This window comes from Aethalodelphis obliquidens, unplaced genomic scaffold (assembly GCF_003676395.1).
Source record: "Aethalodelphis obliquidens isolate GAN/ISIS:26980383/991018 unplaced genomic scaffold, ASM367639v1 scaffold3, whole genome shotgun sequence".
Classification (NCBI taxonomy): Eukaryota; Metazoa; Chordata; class Mammalia; order Artiodactyla; family Delphinidae; genus Aethalodelphis; species Aethalodelphis obliquidens.
Window position 1 is genome coordinate 73,977,825 of NW_020837947.1, and position 21,276 is coordinate 73,999,100.

Here is a 21,276-nt window from a genome sequence, read left to right on the forward strand (position 1 = left end):
CTCTGAACAGATGGAGTGTGTGAGGACTTACTCTGAGCTGACAAGGAAGCTGGAGACACAGAGAGTGCCTGATTAGCTGATTAACCAAGTTGAAACAAGGTCTGAATAAACCTCAATTCAACTAAGTCCTGCTTTACAGCCCAAATGGTAGAATCTTTCTCACGTGCTCTCCTTCTACATAACATAAAAGATAAGCCTTCTCATAATTCAAAAACAATAATGTATGTACCCCAATGTTCACTGCAGCACTATTCACAATAGCCAGGACATGGAAGCAACCTAAGTGCCCATCAACAGATGAATGGATAAAGAAAATGTGGCACATATATACAATGGAATATTACTCAGCCATAAAAAGAAATGAAATTGAGTTATTTGTAGTGAGGTGGATGGTCCTAGAGTCTGTCATACAGAGTGAAGAAAGTCAGAAAGAGAAAAACAAATACCGTATGCTAACAGATATATATGGAATCTAAAAAAAAAAAAAAAAGGTTCTGATGAACGATTTTAGGACAGGAATAAAGACGCAGACATAGAGAATGGACCTGAGGACACGGGGAGGGGGAAGGGTAAGCTGGGACGAAGTGAGAGAGTGGCATGGACATATATACACTACCGAACGTAAAATAGATAGCTAGTGGGAAGCAGCCGCAGAGCACAGGGAGATCAGCTTGGTGCTTTGTGACCACCTAGAGGGGTGGGAGGGAGACACAATAGGGAGGGGATATGGGGATGTATGTATACATATAGCTGATTCACTGTGTTATACAGCAGAAACTAATACAACATTGTAAAGCAATTATATTCCAATAAAGGTGTTAAAAAAATAAAAGATACGGTTTCTAATTTCTTTAATCTAGGGCTGAACAACACTGTTGAGTCATGAAGTATGTTTTCTGTAAGAAAGTGTTAGGCTTTGAAACATGTACCCATTATTTGTCATTGAGTTGTAACTTCATCACAAGTCTTCACTGCTCCCTCCCCTCTCTTGCTTTTGGAGCTTCCTCTCCTACTTAAACTGAAAATTTCTGAGAGGAAAGGAAGCCCTTCAATAGTCTTTCCCCCTAGCTGCTGAAAGTTATTAGATAAAGTAATTCTGACCTATTTCGGATTCAATGCCGATGTGACATTCAGTCTCCTACACCGGACATCCCGCAAGGCGCTTAGTCTAAGGTCACTTCACTTCCCTTCTCCAACCTGTGCCACAGCTTACTATCTATCCCTCTTGGGGCAAAACTTAAAGGGCCCAGCAGAACCCTCAGGGTCACCCCTGCCCCTTGGGGAGCTCTAGCCACACTCTGGCCTCCTTTAGTTTCCTCCCGACACTGGCCTCTTCTAGAAGGCTCCTCGACCCTTCACTCGGTCATGTCTGCTTGGCTTTCAGAGTTCAGCTCAAACAGGCTGAACTACTACTACATAACTAGTAGCTCAATGAATGCTTTTTGAATGAACGTGTGGGCAAACCTGGTCATCCTGCTCTGTCTCCTTTATAGTTATTATACTGCTGAGTCAATCAGAGTTCAGCTCAAACAGGCTGAGTTACTACTACATGACTAGTAGCTCAATGAATGCTTTTTGAATGAACGTGTGGGCAAACCTGGTCAACCTGCTCTGTCTCCTTTATAGTTATTATACTGCTGAGTCAATCCTCAAAGCACTATTACCTCTTTCCACAGTTAGTATACTCTACTGTTGGCTAAATTTTTTATGCCATTATTTTTAAAATTATGGTAAAATTTACATAACACAAAATGTAACATCTTAACCATTTTTAAGTATACTCTTCAGTGGGGTTGAGTACATTCACACTGTTGTGCAACCATTACCACCATCTACCTCCAGGACTTCTCATCATCTCATACTGAAAAAACCCTGCACCCCTCAAACAGTAACTCCCCATTCCTCTCTCCCTCTAGCCCCTGGTACCCATTGTCTACTTTCTGTCGTCTAGTTTTTTAATCTCTTGATTTGTTTAGTTAATCACTTGTAGTTTATTTGGGGTTTTTTTTGCTGTTTTATTTAAACAATTGCTGCTAAATTTTATTATTTACTAAGCACCAGGCTCTGTTGTAAGAACTACGTATATATTAACTAATTCAATCTTCACAATCATCCTATGGGGTAGATAGGTTCATCACCCCCATTTTAAAGATGATGAAATGAGCACAAGAGTTTATTTAACTTGTAAAAGGTCACATAGCTGGTAAGTAGTGAGGCCGAGAGTCAAGGACAGGCAGTCTCCCTTCAAAGCCTATTCTTTCTATCAATAGTAAGCTGCTTTTCAGATAGTTATTAGAAACAAATTTTAGTATTGATGTCGAGAGAGTCTCTAAATAATTTTTTTCCCAGATGGCAATACCTTACCAGCAAAAAATTTTTTACCTTATCAATACTTTATAATAACTACTTTATAATATATTCTAGTAGTATCTCATATTGCTATTCTGATATTCTTAAAAATTTACTTGTATATTAAACAGCCAGTGAAATGAAGCTGCTCACTAACAGCTGGTTTACATTGTTAAACAGAATAAAAAAATAGCCTAGATTACAGAAGAAATTTTATCTAGCTACTCAAACTAGATACTTCGGGCTAGTTAGTGAAAAAAGCTTCATTAGCTTCTTCAATAACTAACCTCTCAAAGTCATAAGGCACCTTTATGAGAATAGCAGAAAAGAGTTTTGCCTAATGGGACTAAGAATGGACAAGTCTTTAACACCATTCTTAAAAACTAGATCCTGCAAAAATAAAACCTTTAAAACTGATCATACCTTAACATGTACCATTATAAATAAAGCTTATCAAACCTGCAAATTTTGAAGTGGAGTAACGGGTACTTGCTGCTGTTGCTGCTGGAAATAGGGAAGGTGGCTATATGGTGTTGACAACTGACAAGCAGGTAGAAAGTCGTTCTTTACAACTGGAGTCCTGAAACTGGGAAAGGTATTTTTCAAAATTTAAAACATTAAAGCTTTGAAAACAAGATTCTGACTCAGATTTTGTATGGTGGATATACATTTACATGTGTTACATCAAACAGAATCCAAATGAGTTTTCCTAGTACATCTGAATTATTTATCCTTGAGACACCATCACCAGAAATTTCATTTTGGGGGAGTTCTTTCTGAAAGTAATTTTTTGTCCCCAGACAAGAAATCCTTATTAAAATAAATAAGATGTCATTTAAAATATAGAGTTGGGGTTATTTTATAAAATTTAGCCAAGGCAAATCTCAGCCTATGGCTGATCACAGATTTTATGAGTGCTTCTTAACGATAACGTTCTACACAGCCTCCTGGAAGTATGTGAAAGCCAATTACATCAGAGGAGTTTGGCCTTTGAGCATAAAGCAGCTCAGCTCCCGTTCGTGCTTTGCTTGTCTTGTCTACTGTTGTATTCTCAACACCAAGAATGGTGCTTGGCACAAAGGAATTCTACAAGTATTTGTTGACAGTAAATAGTTTCGCAAGAAATAACTATATACCTTGCTTAGTTAGCTGTCATTCTTTAAAATATTCTAAGTATAATAAAATTAGGTAATATATAGCAAAATTGTATTAAGTAGGAAAGAGACTAGGTTATAAAACCCCAAGGCCAGTTCTAATTAAGATCAAAGATTACATTATGAAAATGAAAAGCAAAAGGCATCATGGATTTCCGTTATCCTCTAAGACATTAAAAATATAGCCCCTAGTTATAGGATATACCACATCCCTTTCTTTCTTTTCTTAGAAATGCCATTGATTTGCTTTTCAATATCCCTTGTGTTTCCTGTCAATCAACACCGACCAACTTCTTCACTCATCCCTCACTGCCCGCCGCTCCGGTCTTGAACACCACCAGAACTATATGAGCTGCACCACCAGCAGAGACCAGCACGCTCCAGTTAACAGCTCCTTTGCCGTGTAATGTATCCACACTTTACCCGCTCTAAGAATGCTAACCTTTAAAATCTCTCTCTCAATTACAGAGAGTTATCCGTGTGGCAATGCATGATTATCAAGAAGTTTTGCATACTTAGAGTATTTAAAGGTACTGCCTATAGGTAAGTATAAAAAGTATAGAGTATATATAGTAGGTACAGATTACAATATGACAGAGACTTTCATTACAATCCTTAAAAATATATCGTAGCCACCTTCCCCTCCCCTTTTACAGATAAAAAAACTGATGCTGAGAAAAATAATATGAATTTGGAAAGTGTTTAAAGTAAAAGAGTGGGATCCACCTCCAGATCTGTTTGGCCCCGAAGCCCATATTATTTCTATTGTACCAAGCAAAGAAAAGTAATTACCAGCTCATGTAATCATCCAAGACACTGTTGCTGGGTGTCTTGCAAATAGATTTTGGGTCAATCCATTTAGGTGTTGATATCGGTGGCGACTGCTTTGAAACCGAAAGGGCAGGTTGCTCAAAACTGGTTTGTTTCTGCTAGACCAAAATAAAAAACATCACGATTTCGGGTTTTTAAATTAGTCACCTGTTCAACAGTTTCACAAACATAACTTCTAAAAGAAAATTAACATATGAAATACAAAAGCATGCTAAAATAGGTAGACGTATGTGTTCCAGACTTTCAATAACTTTTTAGTACAGCTCTTTTACTCTAAATTTTGAAGCCTGTTATATTTTCCTCAAAGGGACTACAAGTAGAGGGAAGGTACACAGCATTGTTTAACAAAACAGGATCTAATATCCTCTCCCATTAGGGCTACTACTACTAGCATTGAACTTTTATAATCTAAGTAAGTACTCTGTGCTTCAGAAAACTAGTCTTTCTTTAATCAGTAAAATCATTCCCTACTTTTATGTTTGGAGGGAAAATGACCAAATACTAATTATTTAGCAAAATTTGAAATGGCAAATACCTATCTAGTGTTCTTCTTTCTCCCTTGTAAAAGACATAGAGCTTGTAGAATTTATCTCATACAAATCCCAAAGCAATAATGAACATCCTCTACAGTAGAGATTGGCTGAATCTGGCCTGCTGCTTGTTTTTGTAAATAAACTTTTATTGGAACACAGCAATGTCTATTTGCCTACATCTTGTCTGTGGCTGTTTTCATGAGATAATGACAGAGTTCAAGAGTTGCAGCAGTGACCATCTGGCCTGCAAAGCTTACTAGGCTTTTGCAGAAAAAGCTTGCCAACTCCTGCAAACCACATTTTGCTTGAACGCTATTAGTGAGCGCTCACTACCTCTACTTCAATTTGGGGACAGTTTTAGCTGTTAGCAAGTATTCACAGATATTTAGGTTAAATCAGCTTCTATATTATAATTTCAACCCACTGGGTCCACATTATGCTCTGGAGATCCACAGTGGATAAATCTATACTATTTTCTGCATTTCAATCCTTTGAGTTTTTGAAGATAGCTAGCATGGCCACTGTATCTCTTTTCCTGGGTAAATTTTCCCCTTCCTTTAAGACTTCCTCATATATATATCTGGATTAGTGGTCAGGATGGTATTAAGAATCTGTGATAGTAAGATTATTAAGCAAGGTAAGTGGAATGGTTGTACTCATAGACCGGGATGTTTGCATTTGAGATTTTGGAGATCAGAATTGAGAATATAGGAATGGGTAGCTAAGGTGACATTAAGAAATGGGCATGAGGGAGGAAGAAGTTATGAATCTGGAGGCCAGGTGTAGGACTAGCGATACATAGGGGTGAGAAGCTAACAAAACGTGATGATAGATGTTGGGTTGAAGCTGAAAGAAGTGATCCAGAGCCTAATGTTTTCAAAGAATGATGGGGAGTCACTAGGATGTTCAGAGATGATGGCAACGAGCAAGATAGGAGAGCATATCCAGAAGGCAGGCGCCTCAAAAGGACAGGGTTTTGGCAAGAGAAGAAATGGTCTGGACATAGCTTCGGGGAGCTTGTAGGTAAGTGAGATGGGAGACAAAAACAGCCTCCACTTGAGTGGGCTGCTGCAGAAGTAGCAACCTCAAGAAACTGCCTAGTCTTTTCTTCTTTACCTAAGTGTACTATTCAGTGGTTTTTAATATATTCACAAGAGTAGGCAATCATCACCACTATTTAATTACAGAACGTTTTCATCATCCTAAGAAGCAGCTCTGTATTAGCAGTCACTCTCATTCCCCACTCCTCCTGGGCTCTGGCAACCACTAATTTACGTTCTGTCTCTATGGATTTGCCTATTCTAGACATTTCTTATAAAAGGGATCACAAAATATATGGCCTTTTGTGACAGGCTTCCATCATTTAGCATGTTTTCAAGGTTCATCCATGCTATAGCATTTATCAGTACTTCATTACTTTTATTATTGAATAAAAAAATGAAATAATAAAATCAGAGTAACACATTTGCTTATTGACTCACCAGGTGATAGATATTTGGGTTATTTCTACTTTTTTACAATTATGAATAATGCTGCCATGAACATTCATGTACAAGTTTTTGTGTGGATATATATTTTCAATTCCCTTGAGTATATACCTAGCAGTAGAATTGCTGGATCATATGGTAACTGTATGTAACCTTTTGAGGAACTACCATACCATTTTTTTTTTAAATTCAGGACATTCTAATTTCAAATTAAGCACAATTAGTAATTATGATAGGTGCTTTACTTTTTAATATCTTCCCCCCAAAATTCTTAGGAATTAAATATGTTATAATGAGCACTATAATTGATATGATCATAAAAAATGCATGAATAAACATAAAATAACTAAGCGTACAAAGCAATTTTTATGAATAGCGCAATGCAAGTTGGTAGTTAATGAAGCAGCATATAGATGCAAACCTGGAGGGCAACTAGCAGGCAGAGGAAAACTAGACCTCACGTGCAACCAGGAGTAAAAGGCAGAAAATTACTAGTAGGAAATCTCTTTTAAGAAGGCACATTTAGATTTTTTTCTTAAGTGTAAATTTTCTCAACCAGCACCTCATAATAACTCTGGTAAGGTGATCACCATTTATTTAGGTCTCCGAATGGTCCTCTTCTGCCTTGACCCAAGAAGAAGCAGTGGAGGTAAGTTATACTGCTATGCCATACCATTTCAAGTGACTGCACCATTCTACATTCTCACCAGCAGTGTATGAGGGTTCATTTATCCACATCTTCATCAACACTTATTACTGTCTCTTTTTAATGATAGCCACCTTAGTGTGTATGAAATGGTGTCTCATTGCAGTTTTGATTTGCATTTCCCTAATGACAGATAAATAGTTTTAAGTCCCTTTACCATTCTACCGGTTTACAAGTTTTAAAAAGAAAAAAAGAGGAAATGCTGTTTGTCCAAGGTTCAACCTGTCAGGATTCTTCTCATCTAACATTTGTTACCTACTCCATTACTTAGATCAACAGTTCTCAAAGAGTGATCTAGAAATAGCAGAAAGAGAGGGGTTCCCAAGATCTTTTCCTGGAGTCTGAGAGGTTAAAACTATTTTCATAATCATACTAGGACATTATTTGCCTTTTTCACTTTCATTCTTTCATGAATGTAAACTAGAGTTTTCCCAAGGCTAGAAGGCATGTGATAGTGAAATAGATTGAATGCAAAAGTAGATACAAGAAATCCAGTCTTCTGTTAAGCCAACCATTATAGAAATTGTAAAAATTGTAAAACAATATCACTCTCTTCACTGTAATTATTTTGATTTGAAAAATACTTATTTTTCAGAAGGAACATAGCTCAACATAATAAATCCATGTATGACAAGCCCACAGCAGACATCATACTCAACGGTGAAAGCTTTCCTCTAAAATCAGGAACAAGACAAGGATGCCCACTCTTCACACTGTTACTTAACATGGTATTGGAAGTCCTAGCCACAGGAATTAGACAAGAAACAGAAATAAAAGGTATCCAAATTGAAAAGGAAGAGGTAAAACTGTTACTATTTGCAGACATGATATTATATACAGAAAGCCCTAAAGACTCCACTAAAAACACCTGTTAGAAACAATCCCATTAAAAACAATAAAATACCTAGGAACAAATTTAACCAAGTAAGTGAAACACTTGTATACTGAAAACTGTAAGACACCAATGAAAGAAACTGAAGACCCAAATAAATGGAAAGATATTCTGTGTTCATGGATTGGAAGAATATTGTTAAAATGACCATAACTACCCAAAGCAATCTACAGATTCAATGCAATCCCTATCAAAATTCCAATAGCATTTCTCACAGAAATAGAACAACCCTAAAATTCATATGGAACCACAAAAGATCATGAATAGACAAAGCAGCCTTGAGAAAGAAGAACAAAGCTGGAGGCATCATGCTCTCTGATTTCAAACCACATCACAAAGCTATAGTATTCAAGACAGTATGACACTGTCATAAAAACAGACACATAGATCAATGGTGTTGGGAAAACTGGACAGCCACATGCAAAAGAATGAAACTGGACTACTTTCTCATACCATACACAAAAATTCACTCAAAATGAATTAAAGACCTGAATATAAGACCTTAAAATATAAAAATTCTAGAAGAAAACATAGGTGGTAAGCTCCTTAACACAGGTCTTGGCAATGAATTTTTAGATCTGACACCTAAAGTAAAGACAAAAGCAAAAATAAACAAGTAGGACTACATCAAACTAAAAAGCTTCTGCACAGCAAAGGAAACCATCAACAGAATGAAAAGACAATCCATGGAATGGGAAAAAATATTTGCAAACCACATATCCAATAAGAGGTTAATATCCAAAATACACACGGAGGGGCTTCCCAGGTAGCACAGTGGTTAAGAATCCACCTGCCAATGCAGGGCACATGGGTTCGACCCCTGGCCCAGGAAGATCCCACATGCCATGGAACAACTAAGCCCATGCGTCACAACTACTGAGCCGCACTTTAGAGCCTGTGTGCTACAACTACTGAGGCCCATGCGCCTAGAGCCCGTGCTCCGCGACAAGAGAAGCCACAGCAATAAGAAGCCCACACACAGCAACAAAGAGTAGCCCCTGCTCGCCGCAAACTAGAGAAAAGCCTGTGCACAGCAACAAAGACCCAACACAGCCAAAAAAAAAAAAAACCACAGGGAACTCATTACAACTCAATACCAAAAATCAAATAACCAACTTATAAATGGACAGTGGAGGTGATTAGATATTTTTCCATAGAAGACATACAGATAAATAGCCAACAGATATATGAAAAGATGCTCAACATCACTAATCATTAGGGAAATGCAAATCAAAATCACAATGAGATATCACCTCACACCTGTCAGAGTGCCTATTATCAAAAAGAGAAGAAATAAGAAGTGTTGACAAGGATGTGGAGAAAATGGAAGTCTTGTGCAGTGTTGGTGAAAATGTAAATAGAACTACCATATGACCTAGCAATTCTACTTCTGGGTATTTATCCAAAGAAAAGGAAAACACTAACTTGGAAAGATATCTGTACCCTCATGTTCATAGCATCATTATTTACAATAGCCAAGAAATGGAAACAACCTAAATATCCATTGATGGCCGAATGGATAAAGAAAATGCAATACATAAACACAACGGAATATTATTCAGCCATAAAAAGGTATGAAATCTTGCCATTTGTGACAACACCAATGGACCCTGAGGGCATTATACTAAGTGAAATAGCTAGAGAAAAACGAATACTGCATAGTATCACTTACATGTAAAATCTTACATGGGGGAAAAAAAAACCCAACAACAACAAAACACCAAGCTCACAGATAGTTTGCTGGGGGGGGGGGGGGGGGGGGGGGGGGGGGGGCGGGGCTGGGTGAAGAGGATCAAAAGGTACAAACTTCTAGTTACAAGATAAATAAATCATGGGGATGTAATGAAAAACGTGGTGACAATAGTTTATAATACTGAATGGCATATTTGAAAGTTGCTAAGTGAGTAGACCTTAAAAATTCTCATCACAAGAAAAAAATTTGTAGCTATGTATGGTAAAGAATATTAACTAGACTTATTGTGGTGATCATTTTGCAATAGAGTTGATCTTTGAGCAACTGGGAGATTAGGGGCACCAACCTCCCATGAAGTCAAAAATCCACATATAAGTTTACAGTTGGCGCTATGTATCCACAGTTCCACATTCTCGGAATCAACCAACCAAATATCATGTAGTCCTATAGTACATATTTATTGAAAAATATCCATGCATAAGTGGACCCACACAGTTCTAACCCATGTTGTACAAGGGTCAACTGTATATACAAATATACAAATATCGAATCATTATGTTGTACACCTAAAACTAATATAATGTTGTATATCAGTTATATCTCAATAAAACAAAATACTTATTTTTAAGTGTATCTACATTCACATGTAAAAAATTTATTCTTGTTATTTTTAATAAATTAGTAAATATTTTAAAAATGTATTGGCTTTACTTTCTAATATAGCAAATACAGATAAACATAGCCTACGTAAACCAAAGCTCTTTTTTTCCCCATTTTTGGCCACGTCATGCAGCTTGTGGGATCTTAGTTCCCCGACCAGGGATTGAACCTGGGCCCTTGGCAGTGAAAGTAAGGACTCCTAACAACTGGACTGCCAGGGAATTCCCCCAAAGCTCTTTAGGAACCTCGATAATTAAGAGTATAAAAGAAGGCACCAAGACCAAAATATTTGAGAACTGCTGAGTTAGAATACAACCGAAAAGTAATAATGACAAGAGTATGGCCATGGACTACATACAGGTATGGCTCTCTACCAGATCCTTGCTTCTGAAATGGAGCCCAGCCAGTGGGAATGATCATTCAACCTATTATGAATTCACATTATCTAGTCTATATTTTTCTATTTTATCCATGAGGACGACAATAGGAAATTGTCAAATGCTTGGTACAGCATTGCACTGGTTCAGCCATCTGCATACTGTTTTCTGTAAAAGGTAAGATAGTAAACATTTTCAGCTTTGCAGGCCAGGTGGTCTCTGCTGCAGTTACTCAGCTCTGCTGTTACAGTTCAAAAGCAAGCACAGACAGTAAGTAAATAAACGGGTATGGCTGTGTTTCAATAAAATGTTGTTTACAGACAGGCTGGGAACTAGATTTGGCTCCTAGGCTGTAGTTTGCTGACCCCTGCCCCAGTCTACCAGCATCCAAAAATACTATTGAAAACAGAAAAGAATTCAGCTTGACATATATTCTTACTAAACTAAACCTTTATTACTGATCATTGTTTTGTGAATTAAAAACAAAACACCACACACTTGAGCAAACTGCTCCACTAAATATGGTACACAAGAATTTAATAAAAGAAGAAAACATTTAACATGATCATCACATTATGAACAATAGCAATGCTACACTTGAAAAGGAAAGTTACCTCTGTATCAACTTTTGAGATTACCTCTGAAATTTGCCACTGATTTGAAGATGCAGCAGGATTCTGGTTTACACATTCTGACTTTCTCTTAGATGGCCATTGTTTCTGGTTACTTTCTGGAACCTTTGGTTCTTGATGTTCTCTAGTTTCTGAAATTGTATTTGTTGCTATTGTCATTAAAAGGCAAGACTATTTGATAATAACAAAATAAACCTAAATGATAGAACATGTTAAAAAACTGTATTAGCATTTTGCTCTTAAAAAACAAAGAAACTAAAAACTTTAAGCCAGCTGCTGACAATTTGCTTTTAGCAAGTTAATTTTTCAAAGCTGCAACAGCCATCTTCCTTGGTTGTTACCTAGAGCTTTACCAAAGACCATTCTGAATTTAAATGCTTCTGGTCTTTACCAGAAAACAAGGAAATAAATAAGTAAAAATTTAAAAACATGTATGTCTTACTAATAAAGAGAAGCTAGTTCACCACTTTTCATAGACCTCTAGCTTTTTAACAAAATTTTTACGTTAAACTAGCCTGTAATTTACTTCCTTAAGCGCCTGAACGAAAGAGCCTCAACAATAACATTGACTATTTTATGAATGTCAATATTCTGTCCTTATCATAACAGATGCAAAAATTCTAAACAAAATATTTGCAACTGATATACAAAATATATAATAAATTATGACCAAGTTGTGTTTATTCCTAAATGCAAAGTTGCTTAACACTTGAAAGTTAATTCAATTTGCCATAATAATAGAGGAGAATAGTCTGTGGTCAACTCCAAAAATGCGGAAAAGGCATTTCATAAAATTCAATACCCAGTCACAAAAAAACTTTTAGTCTAGCTATAAAGCAAAACTCACTCTGTTTTGATATTTGATAAAGAATAGCTGTAAGACTCTAAGGCAATTATCATGTGAGGGTAAAATAATGAAAGTGGCTCTCTAAAATAAGGAATGAACAAAAACGCCACCTATCATTCCTTCTATTCACCATTATGCTAGAGGTTATAAGTGCAATACAGCAAAGAAAAGAAAGTTAAAGGACTGGAAGGCAAAAAATGTTACATTATTTTCAAACAACATGAAAGAATTTATAGGAAAATATTAGAATTATTCAGTGACTTTAGCAATGTCACTGTAAATATGATAAATAGCTAAAAATCAGTTGTATGTTTACATATCAGCAACAAAGTAGAGGATAAGTATTTTTTTTTAAAAAGATCCCATTCATTATCATATCAAAAAAAAAATCAGATCTTTAAGTACATCTCTAGCAAAAGATAAGCAAAATCTCTACACAGAAAAGTATTTCTTCAATAATCTTTTAAAGATTACTTAAATGAATGAAGGGATATGCCAGGTTAGTGGACTAGAAATTTCATCTGTTAAGATGTCAACCTGTCCCACTAGATCTCAATCAAAATCCCATTTAAAAAAAAAAAAAAAATGGGGCTTCCCTGGTGGTGCAGTGGTTGAGAGTCCGCCTGCCGATGCAGGGGACACGGGTTCGTGCCCCGGTCCGGGAAGATCCCACATGCCGCGGAGCGGCTGGGCCCATGAGCCATGGCCGCTGAGCCTGCGCGTCCGGAGCCTGTGCTCCGCAACGGGAGAGGCCACAACAGTGAGAGGCCCGCGTACCGGAAAAAAAAAAAAAAAAGGAAATCTGACAGATTCTAATATTTATATGGAAATCCAAAAGGCTTAGAATAACTAAAATAGCTTTGACAAAGAACAAAGGTGGAATTTACACTGACAGATATGAAGACTTAACTGCAGTAATTATGTCAGTATTAGCACAAAGACACAAAGGACTATGGAACAGAGAAGAATTCAAGACCAGACATCAAACATAGACTCATCTAATTTATAACAAATCACTGAGGGGAAAAAGGGTCTTTTCAATAAATGCTTCTGGATCTACTGGATATCCACATGGGGAGAAAAGAATGAATCCAGACACTTGATCTTAGCTATACACAAACATCAAATTCAAGTAGAATATAACTCTAAATGTGAAACGTAAAATGATGTCTTCTGCAATATATGGAAAGGGCTTCTTCCCTGGTGGCTCAGTGGTTAGGAATCCGCCTAAAACCAACTAATAAAACCAACAATAAAAACCAACAATAAAAACTATTGGGAATGCAGGGGACATGGGTTCGAGCCCTGGTCCGGGAAGATCACACGTGCCACGGAGCAACTAAGCCCGTGTGCCTCAACTACTGAGCCTGTGCTCTAGAGCCCACGAGCCACAACTATGGAGCCCGTGCGCCACAATACTAAAGCCCGCACGCTTAGAGCCCAAACTCTGCAACAAGAGAAGCCACCGCAATGAGAAGCCCGCGCACTGCAACGGAGAGCAGCCCCCACTCGCCGCAACTAGAGAAAGCCCGCCCGCAGCAACGAAGACGCAACGCAGCCAAAAATAAATAAATAAATTTATAAAAAAATAAATTAAATAAAATATATGAAAATATCTTTATGATCTTGGAGGAGGAAAAGATTTGTTTAAAGTCACAGAATACACTCACCACAAAGGAAAAGACTGATAAATTAAAATGCATGATAATTAACAATTTCATCAAGTCTTCACCACATAATAGGAGAAGTTACTTGTAAAATATATACCCAACAAAGGAGCTGTATCTAGATCATATTAATGTCTCCTAACATCAATGCGAGAAAGAAAGGAAACCCAATGGAAAAACTGGGGAGGCTTGAACAAGTACTTCACAAGAGGATACCCATATGGCCGATGAACACAAAAAGGCCTTCAGCATCGTTAGACATCAGGGAAATGCGCATTAAAACCACAGCGAGATATCACTTAGCAGAATCAGAATGTTTAACATTAAAAACCAACAATAAAAACTATTGGGAAGAATGTGGAGCAAGAGTAACATAAGTGCTGGTGAAACACAACACTTTGGAAAACCGTCCAGCACTATCGATGAGACGAATATATACAACGTCCTGTGACCCCACAGCCCCACTCGGAATACACTTGACGGAAATGTGTGTGAAAGAAATGAAAGCATTAAATTAGGTGCCAGGTCAGTACTATAAACAAGAATTTTTGGTAAAGATGATTTTTCAATCATATCCGTTTGTAATAGGTGCCATGAAAATACAGAATATGAGTTTCCCCCAATTACTAGCAAGAGGAATCTACAGTTGGCCCTCCATACCCGCAGCTTCCACAGGGCTGACTATACCACATCAATTTACAGAAGGGACTTGAGCAACTGCGGATTTGGGCAGCCGAGGGGGATCCTGGAAACAATGCCCTGCTGATCCGAAGGGACGCTGATGTTCCCAATCAAAATAATGGCCGCCCAGTTTGCAGGGATGGAGGGCTCTCCTGTGACATGGGACTTTCCGGGCTAAAACCAGAAAAGTCCCAGTGTTCCTCTTCAGTCCAATCAAAAGAAAACATTACACCCAATCTGGCAAACTTTGTTTGGACAATGGTCATCCAATTCATGATCCCATTCAAAAACCTCTGATGGTGCTCTGACATCTAAACAAATAAAAAATTTAAGCCTGACATTCTAAGTCTAACTAGTCTTATCTCCCACTTCTATACTACCTGTGCTACAGTTTTCAGCATAATTGACCATCTTTGTTCCTAGAATATTTTATTCTTTTGCTTATGTTACTCCCTCCATCTGAAATACTCTATCACTGCCATTTCTTCCTATTTAAATGCTAACAATGCTTCACGTTTCTTCTCCTCCACAAACTATTTCCTTATTTCCCCTAAACCGAATTAGTTCCTCAGATTTCTCCTTGCACTGAATCCTCATAGCATTTTATTGATGTGGTTCTCATGATACTCTATATTCTACCCAGCATTATATTTATCAGCAGATGTCCCACACTGCTTGGCAATCTCCTTGGGACCCTGTCTCATTCATGTATATATCCTTAGAACATGCACCACAGTACTCATATATTGGAAAAGCAAATGTTTGATAAAAGAGGAAAGGGAGAATTATCATAGAAATACAGCCTCTGCGTCCTTTCCAGAAAGTATTTATCAGGCCAACTGAGAACAATAACTCCGTGTCACGGTATTTTCCCTCCTAACTTCCTTTAATGCACCTTTTAGGCAAATAAACTTTCTTTGCTATACAATTGAATACTTTTCATACAATCTATAAAATTTAACTGAAATACAAGATAAAGGGACACAGTCATAGATAGTCTTACATGGCAATTGTTAGGTGGCCGGTCAACTTTCACAAGTACAAAGTGATTCTCTTAATTAAAGAAGTAGTCTGTTTTGTCACTCTTACCTTCTAATTTTGTTAGAAGGCTTGATTCACTTTTATTCTTCAGGGTTACTGAATCAGTAATAAGTTCAGAACTCTTCTCATCTGACATCTGAGGTTCCTTGGAACGAATATTTTTAACAGACTACATAAAAAGAATAAGATTTGATTGGATTTTATATAAAGTCTCATCAACGGAAGTAGTACTAATCTGTCTTAGTGTTCAGTATACTAAAGTCTCGCCTATATGAAAAGACTGCTAGGAAGATTATCTATTATACTTGCACGTGGACTCACGTGCAAGGAAGATAACTTCTTGAATTACTGAGTAGAGCAACGGGAATGGCCACAACCATAAAACTGGCCAATTTACTTTCAATAGACATATTAATCAAATGGTAAAATTTAGTCACTTAAAACGAGAGGTTGGAAAATTTGAATCTAACATAAAACACACTTCATTATTTTGTTACTGTGATCATATTTTATCACCAAAAATAACAGCACTGGTCAAAATTAAGATTTGCATAAGTCTAAGACAGTATTATTCTAAATCCAGAAAATAAACTTTTGACACAACTATGCACTATTCTCTAAGATAGCTGTAAACTAGTTAAACTCATTATTTAAAAGCAAAGACCATGAAAGAGAGAGACAAATTACAAGGAATCGAAAATCAAAAAGACCTACATTGTGATGCCAGGGGTTTAACTCAACTATAGTAACAATAGTATAACCCCTAAAAATCAGTGCACCAGGGATTAAAGCTGTTTCCTGTCTTTGAAGTTCACACATCTGCCATATCAGGACGCCAGGATTATCTAAGCCCTCACCTCTGCCCCATCACAAAGCCACTCCCTCATTTTTGTCTAAGATGCCCTGCCAGGTCATATGATTAAACACACCAAGAAACAAAAGCTGGGGGGCATGGCTCGCCCCGCTATTCCCAAATCCAGGCCAACTAACCTGCTAAAACACTATATAATAATTGCTAATTCAGAGTTACCCCAGAAGATCGCTGATCATTGCCCTACCACCTCAACTGAGGAGAAACAGTTTAGGACTTATGTGCCACTTCCCGTCAGTGGTCCGGCATATCTTGGGGCTTCAGGAGCACTGCTGGAGATACATAAATCATGGACTCCTTTCCCGGAAAAAGCTCCATGGACCCTGGGTCAGGAACCCTTGCTTCATGGAAAGATTTAAAAATGGACATACCGTTAAATGTCTCAAGTCACTGGAATCATTTCCACTTGATTTAGATCCAGAAACGACTGTATCTCGGCATTCTGATCCAGAGATCTGTCTGTTACCCATGAAACAAAACAATCGTAATGTTTAACCTGAAATCAATCATTTCAACGAATTATTTTTTCAATTTTAAAGTTGACTTTTTAACAATATGTACACCTTTTAATTGGAAAAATCACTTGGAAAGATTTTTTTAAATAAATGTATGAATGTATGTATGTATTTATTTTTGGCCGTGTTGGGTCTTCGTTGCTGCGTGCAGACTTTCTCTAGTTGCGGCGAGCGGGGGCTACCCTTCATTGTGGTGCGTGGGCTTCTCATTGCGGTGGCTTCTCTTTGTTGCAGAGCACGGGCTCTAGGCATGCAGTCTTCAGTAGTTGTGGCACACAGGCTCAGTAGCTGTGGCACACGGGCTTAGTTGCTCCGCGGCATGTGGGATCTTCCCGGACCAGGGCTCAAACCCGTGTCCCCTGCACTGGCGGGAGGATTCTTAACCACTGCGCCATCAGGGAAGTCCCCTGGAAAGATATTTTTAAAAATAACAAGATTCCAGTATAAACGTGACTAAAGTGCTGGGCAGTGATAAAAGTGAGAGAGATGAGTAGTAAGTAGGTGATTGCCTACCCTGTTATGTAATAAGTAACAGCTGGAGTCAAGGTATGAATGTGGGAAAGGACAAGGGAAAAGCAGTATGTAGATCAAACTACACTTCAGGTTGCAAATAGCTTAAGGATAAGAACTAGGGTGTAGGCCCTCCTGTGGGAGACTGCCTAGCTCACAATCTATCAAAACAAGCACCAAGAAAATGGCTGGCTTGTTTATTTTTTTGAGTGGGAGAAAATCTCCTAAGCTAGCACTTGAAATGGAGATGACAAGAAAATAGTCATAAGATTTTGGAGCTTAACCTTGACATCCAAAATGCTCTTTAATATCAATGTTCAGTCAAGCCCTAAGTATAATAAGAATTTAAGTATAGAAGACACCAGCTAAAAACAAACGGTTATATTTCTAAAGTTTACTTGTAAAATGATTTTCTAGCATCCAAGGAGCCTTTCCCATTAGAAATAATGTAATGAATAGTGGTTATAGTTAAAAATAGAGTAGAAAAATGAGGTCCCCTAGCTAAGCTGGAATACGAGATTCTCAGTTTTCAAGTTGAAGGAAGGAGAACACATTAGATGTAGTGAACAATACTTCATCTCTACCTACCCTGCCCCACTTCTTGAAGCCCTAGGCTCAGAAGCAAATGAGTGGGGACTTCCCTGGTGGGCCAGCGGTTAAGACTCCCTCCCAATGCAAGGGTTCAATCCCTGGTCAGGGAACTAAGATCCCACATACTGTAACTAAGCCTGCATGCCACAACTACTGAGCCCATGCACTGCCAACTAGGGAAGCCTGCATACCACAATGAAGACCCAGCGCAGCCAAAATAAATAAATTAAAAAAAAAAAAAAGAAGAAGAAGGGCTATGCTGACTGTAAAGTGAGGTGCACATGTAAAAAAAGAAGGAGCAAGTGAGTGAATTAATCATCTCTCCCACTGATAGCTGCGCCTTTCCTTGAACTAGCTGCAAAAGAAATTGTTCCCAGACCTCCCTTCACCCCTATGGAGACTTCCATACCCACTAAAAAGAGTCTTACCAGAGAGGCTACCATAAGGGAGAAATGTTCAAACATCAGGAGTTTTTACCCCAGGGCTGTTTGCATAGTCTTTTTAAGCTTCGTGTTGACTTAATCTTTTTTCCTCTGTGTTTCCTAATTCTTTAATAGTTCTTTTAATGAATATTTTAATGAGTGCAAAAGCAAAATAAAGTCATATCTCCCACTCATACTAAATAAAAATGTAATCATAATTACTTTCACATAGTAAAAGACTTTAAGATCATTCTGCCATCAATCTTCAAGTTTTGAAACCAAATTAAAAAATTAAAACTCAAACATACCTTTTAGTAAAAGGTGGTGCAACTGAAGCATCTGTCTTCTCATGGTAATCCGGGCTACTTAGAAGGTTAACTGGGACTCTTCCGAACGGGCATGACTAAAAATGTTTTGAAAGATTGAGTAACTAACTAGGAAATCAGTATAGACCTCACCACTACCATTTTAATCAGAGTTAAAAATAACTTACTCGTTTAGCTTTGTTTGTTTGTTTCAAAGGATTTCGATGGCCTATCTCTGCATCTTGAGGGGGTATGTTCTCCCTAAACAGAAAGAAAATACTCCTGATTTTTAAAAGAATAATACTGACACATGCATTTTCATCAACTGTTAAACACTGTTATTGTAACATGAAAATATATATGCAGATGTATAAATAATATAAATGTAGGACGAGCATTTAAAAAATGGATTCAGTTTCCTTACCCATACAAAAACCTGGCTTTAGTCTGTGCTCTGGAATCACAACTGATGTTCCTATTCGGTAAATGTCCAAGTGTACTGGGGAACGGTTCTTGCACATTTGATACTGTAGATGCTGTAAACATTTGAAATTGTAATTAAATTTATAAGGACATAAGAAATACACAAAAAAGTAATCTCATAAATAAGAATGTTTTAAAAGTCAATTCATAGTAAATATTTGTCCCCAAATAAGATATGCAGACATGAAGATGTTATGAAGATAATTCTCTACCTATACTTCAAAACTATTCCATAATTATATAACTGTTTTCTCAAGAGTAGACACATTCCTTATTTCTAATAGCAAAAAGTCATTCTCTCGCCTAGATCAAGTTTTTGTTTGTTTGTTTTTAACTGAAGTATAGTTGATTTACAATGCTGTAATAGTTTCTGGTGTACAGCAAAGTAATTTTTATATATATATTCTTTTTCATATTCCTTTCCATTATTGTTTATTACAGGATATTGAATACAGTTCCCTGTACTATACAGTGGGACCTTATTGTTTTAGATCAAGCTGTTTTTAATGTGTTACCAATTAGAGTTTGATTAGGGAAAAAAAAATTCCAACAAGAAAGTAATGACTTTGTTACTTCTAAAAGTCTTACCTCCTTTACATCTAAAACGTAATCTTAGATTTTGATCATTCTAAATAAATGATATTTTTCTATAAAATATTATCCTGAATCCTTTTTTGCAGGACAAAACACCACAGAAAAGTATTAGCACACACTAACGTATTTACCTGATAAACTCTTCTTTTCTTCCTCTGAAAGCAGCTGCTTTTTTTGAAGGTTTAAATTCCGAATGGCAATTTCCAGCATTTCTAGGGGCACTGCTCCACATTCCACAGCTTTATGAAGAAGTTGCTTACTTTTTTTGAAATTACCTAACAAAGTAAAAAATAATCGTCATTTTAATGCAGCAACCTTTACTCCCCAGAGGCGTATTCATCAGGACCTAGGAAAAAAATTGAAAAGTCTTAGGCAAAAATGTTTACTCCAAGGCTCACGCACGTTATTCATAAAAAAATAAGCAATTTCTCACTTCTGATAACAAGTCATGTCAAACAGTTTACTTGTGTAAGATGTAACTGATGTGATTATGTATTGGTTTATTGCCACGGTCCATTTTCACAAGTAAAAGAAATGTTAGCAAAGCAGTTACAAAATGGGGGCAGCAAAGGTCAACTCAAACAGAAACTTGAGAGAATTTAGTAAAAGGGAAAACTAAGCCTTAGATGTTGCAACAGTCTCAAGAGCATCAATCTGTTACAACACAGCATAATAATTATCATTTATAATAACATTTAGTCATTAAGGTTGACACCTTTTGCTAAAGGGAATTCCCATCAAAAGGATTCATGTGAAAAAATGTAACAATAAAGATTAATCTTCAGCTACCAGACTTAGCTACACCACCCCCAAAATGCAAAATAACTGAGAAACTACCAAAATCACCTTTTGACTACAGATAAATTACCAAACAAATTTTCTTTCAACTGCAAACTTACCCAATACATTTAGTTTAGAATTTCATTTATAAATATTAAATGTATACTTCATGTATGTTATGAAATGTGTTAGCATTTTTGGGAGCCACTAGGCTATGCTATGCACTTGGCACTTGGGTGTAAAAATGGTTAAGAGTCAGCCTCTAGTTTCTCACAGTTTACAAATTTTAAGAACATAAACATATTTGATAGAGACTAAGACTACATTTATTCAGAGTACTGAGATTTCATATATTGAGCATTTCAGGACAGCAAAAGAAGAAAGAAAGGCTTGGACAGGAACTAGTAATTAGGGAGCTTACTAAGGTCATAGACCCCTTTGAGAATCTGATAAAAACTATGGAATGTCCTCCACTCCTACAAAAATACACGTACACACCAAAAGCACATAGGACTTTGGGGATTTTGCATTTTTCCTGAAACCCTATTCATCAACCTTGTTCAAAATAATCACAATTTGGACCTTGAGGTTACTACTACATCCCAGTGGTACCAATGAGGTTTATTTCTTATTTACAGATAATATAATTTGAGAT

At 37.1% G+C, this 21,276-nt stretch overlaps 1 protein-coding gene across 6 annotated transcripts in view; it reads right to left on the reverse strand.

Annotated features, from left to right (window-relative positions):
* TTK (TTK protein kinase) overlaps positions 1 to 21,276 on the reverse strand; it is a 47,268-nt gene that overhangs the window by 20,514 nt on the left and 5,478 nt on the right. For 3 of the 6 annotated variants that reach the window (XM_027091841.1, XM_027091831.1, XM_027091843.1), the window contains exons 5-13: positions 19,973 to 20,116; positions 19,189 to 19,300; positions 18,953 to 19,025; positions 18,768 to 18,862; positions 16,793 to 16,880; positions 15,599 to 15,719; positions 11,297 to 11,445; positions 4,296 to 4,432; positions 2,809 to 2,935 (exon numbers count right to left, since the gene is read on the reverse strand). In XM_027091841.1, the coding sequence (XP_026947642.1) occupies positions 2,809 to 2,935; positions 4,296 to 4,432; positions 11,297 to 11,445; positions 15,599 to 15,719; positions 16,793 to 16,880; positions 18,768 to 18,862; positions 18,953 to 19,025; positions 19,189 to 19,300; positions 19,973 to 20,116 (1,046 nt within the window). The remainder of the gene's footprint in view (positions 1 to 2,808; positions 2,936 to 4,295; positions 4,433 to 11,296; positions 11,446 to 15,598; positions 15,720 to 16,792; positions 16,881 to 18,767; positions 18,863 to 18,952; positions 19,026 to 19,188; positions 19,301 to 19,972; positions 20,117 to 21,276) is intronic. The other 3 variants (XM_027091851.1, XM_027091863.1, XM_027091860.1) reach the window with 3 other exon arrangements.